Here is a 10,917-nt window from a genome sequence, read left to right as displayed (position 1 = left end):
TAAGAAATGTATGGAAATAAATCAGAATACATATTTTCTGTGAATTGAAATAATTACGTTTCCGTTATTTTATTTGTATTTCAATCTTTTAGGTTTCTTTCCACAAATCCCTTTCGAAAAATCTTTGTTCTCTTCAGATCTGGCTCCCCGTTCACCCCGTCGCCCTAGATGACTGCCATCAGCGGCCTGCCTGGGTATTGGGACTTGGCAGCTGGTAAGATATGACTCTTACACGTGATCCAGTCGCGTTGGGCGCCCGTCCGCGCTTAGAGATGGGCATCGGCTGTAGTAAGTGGGGTCATTGTGAAAATCTGTCCACAACCCTTAGGCAAGATCAGGATAAGAGGCGTTCAGCACAATACAACTACCCCATCTATTCCAATTCCCATCACCCATCTTGGACAGCCTTCCCGATATTCCTTTTCTTACACAAGCAGCCGAGGCCGTCTGTGGAGGGCGATGTAGTCCTGTTCTAACTGCTGTAAGAAGACTCCAGGTGACCGAGAATGTGTGCTGCAGCAGAAATGATCCGGAGGGACAGTACACTGTGTGTATGAAGCAGCAGGACTCCTCATCCATGGAGCACAGCCCACCCCAACCTCCCCCAAGGAAAGATGTCCGATATGTCTCATGTCTCGCTTGCAGTGTGAGGACATTGTGCTCTCCCAAAGGACTCCTGTACACTTCACACTGCAGGACCTTCACAGCAGATCAGGCAAAGGAGCAAAAGACTATTTCACCAAGTGAACCGAGGGCCGAGTTAGCCCTTTAAACATGCTGATCCCGCGGTTGAAGCAGGACCCCAGGGTTAGCAGCCCTGTTCTGAGCGTTACAAGGTTTTAGGACTTCGTCTCAACCAGAGGACAGCCCCTCCTACGACGCAGTGTCTCTGGTCACCCATCTGAGGAACAGCTCTCGTCCTCCAGAGGGGGGAGGGTCTCCCATCCTAGTGCCAGCCGGGCCTCAAGTACAATTAGTTAAATAAATTAGTTAATAAAGTTACAATTTCAATTACAAAAAATGCTGCCAGATTCCTTCCCCACACCAGCCATCCTCGTGTGGGCAGTGGCATGGGTCTGGATACATTACTGCTACTTACAGTATGCCCAAGGGTGACTGGTCCTTTACCTGATGAAAAATGGGGAGCAAACAATTCTTAGGAATATACTTTTATTTCAAATTCTGTGTTATAAAAATACATTGTGAATTTTACAATGCTATATAGGGAATGTCGAAGATGTAGCTCTCTCTATCTGGTAGGGAGAGGGCGCTGCTGTAACAGTGCAGTGAGACGATCCGATGGTCTGCGCTTATTCCATCGCAGTCTCTCGCTCGCTCGCTCTCCCTCAGTAATGGTAGACCTTTATCTGGTTATTCTCATCCAGGCCCAACTGGACTAAGCCACTCCTGGAAGGGGGGTTCTGCGAGCGTGGGAACAGAGGCCTGCGGACGACAGCTTAAGGAAAAACCACATTGAACACATTTGAAAAAGATCCTAGACTAGACACTGACCGTTTCCCTTAAAATTGCCAATTATTTTTGCTGTAACCACCCAAATTAATATAGCCAATTGTGTTTTATGTCTTGGCTCACAGCTACCAGCCTAGTGACAGCACACTGGGGAGAGTGAGGAAGTGTAGAAGGACTCCTCTGATCTGGCCACCTTCCATCCACTTTATTCCTATTATTTGTTAACACAATACAGGTAGCATAGCCCAGTACTGGAGGATAAGTGACTGAAGGAAAGGCACGTCCCTCACCCACAGCCCCACACTGATTGGAGGAGAGGCATGTCCCTCATCCACAGCCCCACAATGATTGGAGGAAAAGCATGTCCTTCACCCACACAGCCCTGCACCGATTGGAGGAAAGGTTCATCCCTTACCCACATCCCTTACCCACAGCCCCACACCGATTGGAGGAGAGGTGCGTCCCTCACCCACAGCCCCGCACGTGATAGCATCCCACTTCTTGGAAAATAGCTGCTCATTGACCTAAACTCTGTAGTTATCCGTCTGCTAGGTTATAGCTATAATATCAATATTTTGAGATAAACCCTCTTTAGGATACAGCAAATTTTGGTACAGAACCGTGAAATGGTGTGACGTTTGTGTGCGAGTTAATTGAGATAAGTGTGACTGTATGAGGTACATCCATTATTTGTAATCGATGCAGGTATATGCAAGCGTGTCACGTCAGAGTGAGGATACACCTTGGGGTCCTTCCTGCGACTCTCCAGCCATCTTTTGTTGGAGTTGATCAGTCCCTGGAGCCGCTGGCCATCTGGTTCTGTAGTGTTCTGCTGGACCAACCTCAAACTGCGCAACTGATCACTGAGAAACACACACACACACCGTCACTGACATCTGGAGAGACACGCGGTCATGCTGGCACACAATACGACATCACAACGCACTGATACTCTAACACAGAGATAAGCTGTCTAACTGATGCACTGCAGCACCAGCACACTGATACATGACAAACATACATACTGAAAAGTTACTGCAAACCCTAAACAAAATCATGCCTTAGACAAAATCAGTCTTGTAATCATTAATCTTCTGATGACTTTTGACTGTTAGTCGACATTGATCGTCTTCTAATGCGACTATTACAATCTCGGACAAATGTATTAATTCAACATGCCAATATTTTGTGCATTTCACAATTTGTAACATCTATTTCCTATTTATTATATGCTATGTCTTGATATGTTCTTGATGTCTTGTATCTTGCTGGTTGTGTCCTGCCCAGGGACTACACATGTAGGTTAGGTTTCTAGCCAGCTCTGGTGAAGAGCTGTGTGCTGTTTTCAATAAACCCAATTGCTGACCAATAAAAACTAAAATAAAAATGAAACCAATGGGCTAATCCATGTATGACACAATAAAACATCTTTCTTCTTTGTATGGCCATTTGTAAACTAGGCGACAGACTGATGTTGATTGATTCCAGCCAGAAACTGAATTCCAGTGGATTGCTGAAAAACGTCCTTGTAAAGTAGGGTCTGTACCCCTGGTCCTGGAAAGCCCCACTCCAGACACCTTCATAGGCCACCCCACATCACCAGTGTTATGGAAGTCACTGAACCGACACACTAATACACTGGGTAACAGGAACACGGACAGGGTCACACCACAGTGGGAACGGAAGGTACTGTACCTGGCAGAGGTGTATCCTGGGTAGCTCCCAGATGGAGGGGGCTGTCCACTTGTCTCCATGCTGCTCCCTAAGAGACGGACACACCTTACTGCAGGGTCAGTGAAAACGAACTGCTAAATGTAGACTGTGTTAATTCCAGCTGGTCATTTGGCATTACTCTTTATATTGAACAGTTAACTGTTAATTAACAGCAAAGTTAAAACACTGGAAACTATACAAACAACACTTAAACTCTTATATTCAATATTTTAATATAATATTGATTTATCAATATTTTTAAAAAAACCTTCCTTACAGTGACTAGATAAGGATATTAAAACAGTTTAGTGCACAAACTTTTTTTTTAGAACATCAAATACAAAGGGTGTATTAAAACTAAAAATATTTATTGTTTTATATTTTAAAGCAGCTAATTGTCAATTAGTAATTGCTAATTGTCTTTAAATTAATATGTAGTTCCACTGTTAGACTGAAATACTTCACACAGAGCTGTGTAACCCCAACCCCTCACATAGAGCTCTGTATAACCCTAACCCCTCACTCAGAGCTCTGTATTACCCTAACCCCTCACACAGAGCACTGTATAACCCTAACCCCTCACACAGAGCTCTGTATACCTCTAACCCCTCACACAGAGCTCTGTATAACCCTAACCCCTCACACAGAGCACTGTATAACCCTAACCCCTCACATAGAGCTCTGTATTACCCTAACCCCTCACACAGAGCTCTGTATACCTCTAACCCCTCACACAGAGCTCTGTATAACCCTAACCCCTCACACAGAGCTCTGTATTACCCTAACCCCTCACACAGAGCTCTGTATTACCCTAACCCCTCACACAGAGCTCTGTATTACCCTAACCCCTCACACAGAGCTCTGTATACCTCTAACCCCTCACACAGAGCACTGCATAACCCTAACCCCTCACACTGAGCACTGTATAACCCTAACCCCTCACACAGAGCTCTGCATACCCCTAACCCCTCACTCAGAGCTCTGCATAACCCTAACCCCTCACACAGAGCTCTGTATACCTCTAACCCCTCACACAGAGCTCTGCATAGCCCTAACCCCTCACACAGAGCTCTGTATTACCCTAACCCCTCACACAGAGCTCTGTATTACCCTAACCCCTCACACAGAGCTCTGTATTACCCTAACCCCTCACACAGAGCACTGTATTACCCTAACCCCTCACACAGAGCTCTGTATTACCCTAACCCCTCACACAGAGCTCTGTATACCTCTAACACCTCACACAGAGCTCTGTATACCCCTAACCCCTCACACAGAGCTCTGTATAACCCTAACCCCTCACACAGAGCACTGTATAACCCTAACCCCTCACACAGAGCTCTGTATTACCCTAACCCCTCACACAGAGCTCTGTATTACCCTTACCCCTCACATAGAGCTCTGTATTACCCTAACCCCTCACACAGAGCCCTGTATTACCCTAACCCCTCACACAGAGCTCTGTATTACCCTAACCCCTCACACAGAGCTCTGTATACCTCTAACCCCTCACACAGAGCTCTGCATAACCCTAACCCCTCACACAGAGCACTGTATAACCCTAACCCCTCACACAGAGCTCTGTATACCCCTAACCCCTCACACAGAGCTCTGCATAACCCTAACCCCTCACACAGAGCACTGTATAACCCTAACCCCTCACACAGAGCTCTGTATACCCCTAACCCCTCACACAGAGCTCTGCATACCCCTAACCCCTCACACAGAGCTCTGTATTACCCTAACCCCTCACACAGAGCTCTGTATACCTCTAACCCCTCACACAGAGCTCTGCATAGCCCTAACCCCTCACACAGAGCACTGTATTACCCTAACCCCTCACTCAGAGCTCTGTATTACCCTAACCCCTCACTCAGAGCTCTGTATTACCCTAACCCCTCACACAGAGCTCTGTATACCTCTAACCCCTCACACAGAGCTCTGCATAACCCTAACCCCTCACTCAGAGCTCTGTATTACCCTAACCCCTCACACAGAGCACTGTATTACCCTAACCCCTCACACAGAGCTCTGTATAACCCTAACCCCTCACACAGAGCTCTGTATTACCCTAACCCCTCACACAGAGCTCTGTATTACCCTAATCCCTCACACAGAGCTCTGTATTACCCTAACCCCTCACTCAGAGCACTGTATACCCCTAACCCCTCACACAGAGCACTGTATAACCCTAACCCCTCACACAGAGCTCTGTATTACCCTAACCCCTCACACAGAGCTCTGTATTACCCTAACCCCTCACACAGAGCACTGTATACCCCTAACCCCTCACACAGAGCACTGTATAACCCTAACCCCTCACACAGAGCTCTGTATTACCCTAACCCCTCACACAGAGCTCTGTATTACCCTAACCTGCAGGGAAGTTGTGCCAGCGGCCACCCAGGCTGTCCTCCAGGACGCGGGAGCTTGGGGAGGGCGCCCAGGCCCAGGTGGGCAAGGCAGGAGCAGCTGTGGCCCGCGGCAGGGACAGGGGAGAGTAGGTGGCCACTGGGGCCTGTCGCAGTGCCAGGGTCCCCAGAGCCTCCAACACACTGTTGAGCTGGCCAGAAATCTGCTGCAGGGACTCGGTCAGGTGCTGCACCTTCGGAGGGACTGCCGTCAGAGAACCTGGGGCCTGGTTGCCTGGCAAATGACAACAAAAGTCTCAGCACTGTTCAACGTCCATCACTGCATCCGTCTCCCACTCCATCAGTCTCTCTCACCTGAGGCTTCTGGAAGGTCAATGCTACTGATGTCAGAGTCGCTGAGGTCAAAAGTTACTATCTTCTTCTCAGCAACCCCTTTTGTTGTGTCCTCATCCGACAGCTGGGAGACGGAAGAAAGGAGAGCTCTTTTGCTAAGAATTAGTGTAGAAAAGTACTTGTCTCGTATTTTGAGTGTCTTCACATCAGTACTAAATATTCAGTCAGTCTCTGCATGGCAATGCGCACACTGCATAGAATTTCAGTCCATCCGTGCGTGTATCAGTATGCACAGTGTATATACACTCGATCACCCTGTGTGTATATCAGTATGCATAGTATACTGTATATACAAAACTCACAATCAGCCTGTAGTATCAGTATGCACAGTGATTATACTCTGTCAGCCTGTATGTGAATCAGTATGTACAGTGATTATACTCTCAGTCAGCCCACATGTGTATCGATATGCACAGTGATTATACTCTGTCAGCCTGTATGTGAATCAGTATGTACAGTGATTATACTCTGTCAGCCTGTATGTGAATCAGTATGTACAGTGATTATACTCTGTCAGCCTGTATGTGTATCAGTATGCACAGTGATTATACTCTGTCAGCCTGTATGTGAATCAGTATGTACAGTGATTATACTCTCAGTCAGCCCACATGTGTATCGATATGCACAGTGTTGATACTCGCAGTCAGTCTGTGGGTATCAGTGTGTACAATACTCTCAGTCAGTCTGATACTATCTTCAGGTATTGGTATGCTCAGTGAGCCAGCAGGTGTGTAGTGTACCTCCTCTGTGAGAGAGCTCTCCAGCTGGGTCAGTCTTTCTTCCTTCCTGCGCAGGAGAGCCTGGCCTCTCTGAACTGTGGCCTTCAGCTGCTCCAGGTGACAGACCTCCTGCAAAGGATTCATATTTTTGTGCTTCAATGATTAAACACTTGATCCTCTCACGGGGCTAAATGTGTATGCAAAATAATACCCAGAAACCAAAAATCTGAAATTCTATACTCTTGCCACGTATGAATCTTTTAATCTGAAGTACAGATTTCAATAGTACACAACAAAAATGACCAATTTAGTTTCACATTTCCTGATACGCTTTTCATTGAAGTTCTCTTAATGCATTAAAAAATGAATACAACCAAATAAACTAAAAACCTGTTTGAAAATGTTCAATAGCGCAGACCAGCCAGCCCTTGCTGGTGAAGGGTGTGGTCTAGCAGAGAATCTGCACTGCCATGAACAGGCCCAGATCTGAACAGGACCTACAGCTGGAAGTCTCAGAACTGGGCCAGTTCCCCATATCCACTCCTCACTGAAACAAGCTTGGTGCATACTGGGTCCACTGCGGCAGGCCGAGCCACTCCTACAGTAGCCCTGCAGGACCTCTCGGATAGAGTCCGCTCAGCCGGCCTGTGAGCTCCGCAGCCCACCTGGAAAGAAAACTCCTGCTGCACGAATCCCAGAGGCCAAACTATGCCTAGAAAATTAGTCCAAATCCTAATGGAACGTGAAAATTAAAATATGCTCAAATCATGCATATTATCATGCCCTGAAAAGACTTGTTTACCTTGACCCCGGCGGAACATTTAGCCAAATTCAGAAAGCCCAAGCTCAGACAGTCTAACGCAATCTGACAGGTGTCTGGCCAGGTTGGAGTGCTCACCCGCTGGATATTCTTGTGGAGGTCCTGCGCGGGCTCCTGGCTCCAGGTGGTGCGAGCCGCCCGCAGAGCTGCCTGCCTCTGGCTCAGAGAGCCGCTCTGTCTCTCCAGGAAACGACGGGCTTTCTGTAGGGACGCCCCCTCGGAGGAGATATACTGCCGCACCCTGGGAGAGAGACGAGGGGGAGAAGAGGGTTAGGAGATAGAGGGACAGAGAGAATGAAGAGAGGCAGAGTAGCACGGAGGAAGGAAGCAGGAGAAAGAAGGGGACAGGAAGGAGAAGAGAGGCTAGGGCTAGAGAGAAAGGGACACCATGTGGAAGGAAGAGGAGGAAAGGGGAAGAATTATAGTCCAACAGATTGTTGATAAGGGCTGAGGCAAGACTTTCAGGCGAGACACAGATACCCACACCTACGTGGACATCTGGGTACATACTCATCAATGCTAAGCTCCGAGTCTCCCTCTCTTTCGGAGTCGTGATGGTTCGAGCTAGCGGCCGCAGGGGGTAGAGGGGACACCTCTAGGTCCTTCAGTTGCAGAGCTCTTTCACGGCCAGCAGGGGGCTCCACATTGCAATTAGGCTGTAGGCACTTTCCCTCACTTTCAGTAAGGAGGGCTGTATGTCTACTGTCATCACCATGTTTCACATCGCTGCGAAAACATAAAATTACATTAAGGAATAAAATAGAAAACAGTCATAAACTGTTCACAACACATAACAAGAGACCTGAAAACCAGCATGTCTTTGGATAGTGGAAGAAGACCAGGGCATGCAGTAAAAACCCACATAACACAGGGAGAACCTGTAAACTCCACACAAAAAGCTTCTGTGAAGGGACAGTGCTGAATGCCAAGCCACAGCACAAAACTTTTTTGGTACCTGCAGTAAATGCCATCTCGTTTAGAGAACTTACTGCATTTACAGTGCAATTCAATGACACACAGAACAGCACCCTGGGAGAGCAGCGCCAGTGCCGTCACTGGTCCTGCTAGCCAGACAGACTCTGCTGTGCTGACAGACTCGGCCTACCTGGCCAACACGTTCAGCCTGTTGCAGCGCTCCTGCAGCCGCTGGCCCTGCGCCTGGAGCTGGTCTCTTTCCTCTCTTAGTCGCGTCTCCTCTCCCTGGAGCTGGTCTCTCTCCTCCCGCAGCCGCTGGCCCTGTGCCCGGAGCTGGTCTCTCTCCTCCTGCAGCCGGTCTCTCTCCTCCTGCAGCCGGTCTCTCTCCTCCTGCAGCCGGTCTCTCTCCTCCCGCAGCCGGTCTCTCTCCTCCTGCAGCCGGTCTCTCTCCTCCCGCAGCCGCTGGCCCTGTGCCCGGAGCTGGTCTCTCTCCTCCTGCAGCCGGTCTCTCTCCTCCTGCAGCCGGTCTCTCTCCTCCCGCAGCCGCTGCCCCTGTGCCCGGAGCTGGTCTCTCTCCTCCCTCAGCCGCTGCCCCTGCGCCTGGAGCTGGTCTCTCTCCTCCCTCAGCCGCTGCCCCTGCGCCTGGAGCTGGTCTCTCTCCTCCTGCAGCTGGTCTCTCTCCTCCCGCAGCCGCTGGCCCTGTGCCTGGAGCTGGTCTCTCTCCTCCCTCAGCCGCTGCCCCTGCGCCTGGAGCTGGTCTCTCTCCTCCTGCAGCTGGTCTCTCTCCTCCCGCAGCCGCTGCCCCTGTGCCCGGAGCTGGTCTCTCTCCTCCTGCAGCCGCTGGCCCTGCGCCTGGAGCCGGTCTCTCTCCTCCCTCAGCCGGTCTCTCTCCTGCACAGTGACACAGTGGAAGGCTGTGTGTCCAGACAGCGCTGGCCCAGAGGGAGGAGGAGAAGCAGTAGCAGTACAATAATGAGGCCGGTGATGAAGGGTGACCAGACTCACCTGCCTGCCTCTTTCCCTCAGCTCCTCTTCCTCCTCCAGCTGCTCCCTTTTGCTCCTGAAGTCTTCCTCCTGGAGGAGAGAGAGCAGGGGCAGCCCCCGCAGTGTCAGAGCAGGGCTGCAGTGAGTTTCATTTGAAAGGGCCACGTGAGAAGATTATCGTCTCTAGGGAGTATGTGATTTGTAAGGTGCTTCAGAGTGTTTTACAGAGAGAAAACGATCACAGCTGGAACCCCTCCGTCAGTACCTGAGCTTGGAGAGCTGCAGTCCTGGCTTTCAGCTCTTTGGCCCTGAGCTCCAGCTCCTCCCCCTGTCTCTGAAGCTCACTTTCCTGAAGCAGAGAGGACAGTGTTAGCACACAACACAGCACTGTCCATACACTATCACCCACACTGCACACCACTGAACACAGAAGGCACAAGTAATGTGTTGTTAATGCTGTGCACACTGCTGACAATGTACCGTCATCGATACTGCACACACTGATGATATACTAATCAATAGTGAACATGAACACTCAAATGGCCAATGATATAATATATCAATGATAGATTGTTGACAAATAAGTACATGCTGCACCCACACAGCAACAGAACTGAACACAATGTAGCTACAATGTGACATCACTGTAATAATAATAATAATCATAATAAACTTTATTTTATATAGCGCCTTTAAAGGTGGCTTCTCAAAGCGCTTTACAGGATGACAATAACAATAAATAAGAAGACTACAACAATAATTAAGAAGATTTCACAAGATAGGACACAATTATAATTACAACAATACAACAATAACAATAGAGGAGACCGTGGAAGGTGGTATTAAGAAGAGCAGAGGGGTGAAGAATGGAACCAGTTAAGTAAAGGCTTTTCTGAAGAAGAAGGTTTTGAGTCTAGATTTGAAGGAGTTTAGAGAAGGTGACTCTCTATTATCCTTGGGCAAAGAGTTCGAAAGTTTGGGGGCATAGCAGGAGAAGGCCCTGTCGCCCATACAATGTAGACGGGCTTGGGGGACAGTAAGGAGGGCAGAATTTGAAGAGCGGAGGTTGCGAGGTGGGGAGTAGGGCGATAAAAGTTCAGACAGGTATTGAGGTGTCAAGCCATGTAAAGCCTTATAGGTGAGCATGAGGATTTTAAAGTCTACGCGGAATTTGACCGGAAGCCAGTGCAAGGACTCCAGGACAGGAGTAATGTGAACACTTGCACTAGACCTGGTCAGGATTCTGGCTGCTGAATTTTGGACATACTGCAGCTTGTTCAGAGTAGATTTAGATACCCCAGGGAGTGGAGCACTGCAGTAGTCAATTCGAGAGAATACAAATATGTTGATCAGCTTTTCAGCCACAGTTAATGATAGCATACATGCACTTTTACCACTTTAAGAACTAAAGCAAACTATACTACTGTTTGGCCTTGTCTCCTGACCTTGCACCGCCATGGTAAACATCAACCTGACTTCCCCTAAAAAGTAGTTTCCCACATTCCATGGAAATGAAGCCTCACAAAAGCAA

The 10,917-nt window shown here is 48.6% G+C and overlaps 1 protein-coding gene across 5 annotated transcripts in view; it reads right to left on the bottom strand.

Moving 5' to 3' along the window:
• Window positions 1-1,153: 1,153 nt before the first annotated feature.
• cep164 (centrosomal protein 164) overlaps window positions 1,154-10,917 on the bottom strand; it is a 31,433-nt gene continuing 21,669 nt past the window's right edge. For all 5 annotated transcript variants that reach the window (XM_088618960.1, XM_088618959.1, XM_088618961.1 and 2 more), the window contains 11 exons: window positions 9,652-9,735; window positions 9,408-9,476; window positions 8,593-9,293; window positions 7,998-8,213; window positions 7,566-7,728; window positions 6,689-6,796; window positions 5,910-6,012; window positions 5,560-5,829; window positions 3,166-3,232; window positions 2,211-2,333; window positions 1,154-1,443 (listed from right to left, as the gene is read on the bottom strand). In XM_088618960.1, the coding sequence (XP_088475086.1) occupies window positions 1,347-1,443; window positions 2,211-2,333; window positions 3,166-3,232; window positions 5,560-5,829; window positions 5,910-6,012; window positions 6,689-6,796; window positions 7,566-7,728; window positions 7,998-8,213; window positions 8,593-9,293; window positions 9,408-9,476; window positions 9,652-9,735 (2,001 nt within the window). In that variant the 3' untranslated portion in view covers window positions 1,154-1,346. The remainder of the gene's footprint in view (window positions 1,444-2,210; window positions 2,334-3,165; window positions 3,233-5,559; window positions 5,830-5,909; window positions 6,013-6,688; window positions 6,797-7,565; window positions 7,729-7,997; window positions 8,214-8,592; window positions 9,294-9,407; window positions 9,477-9,651; window positions 9,736-10,917) is intronic.

This window comes from Lepisosteus platostomus, chromosome 25 (assembly GCF_059453375.1).
Source record: "Lepisosteus platostomus isolate fLepPlt1 chromosome 25, fLepPlt1.hap1, whole genome shotgun sequence".
Classification (NCBI taxonomy): Eukaryota; Metazoa; Chordata; class Actinopteri; order Semionotiformes; family Lepisosteidae; genus Lepisosteus; species Lepisosteus platostomus.
This window is presented reverse-complemented; position numbering and strand designations above follow the sequence as displayed.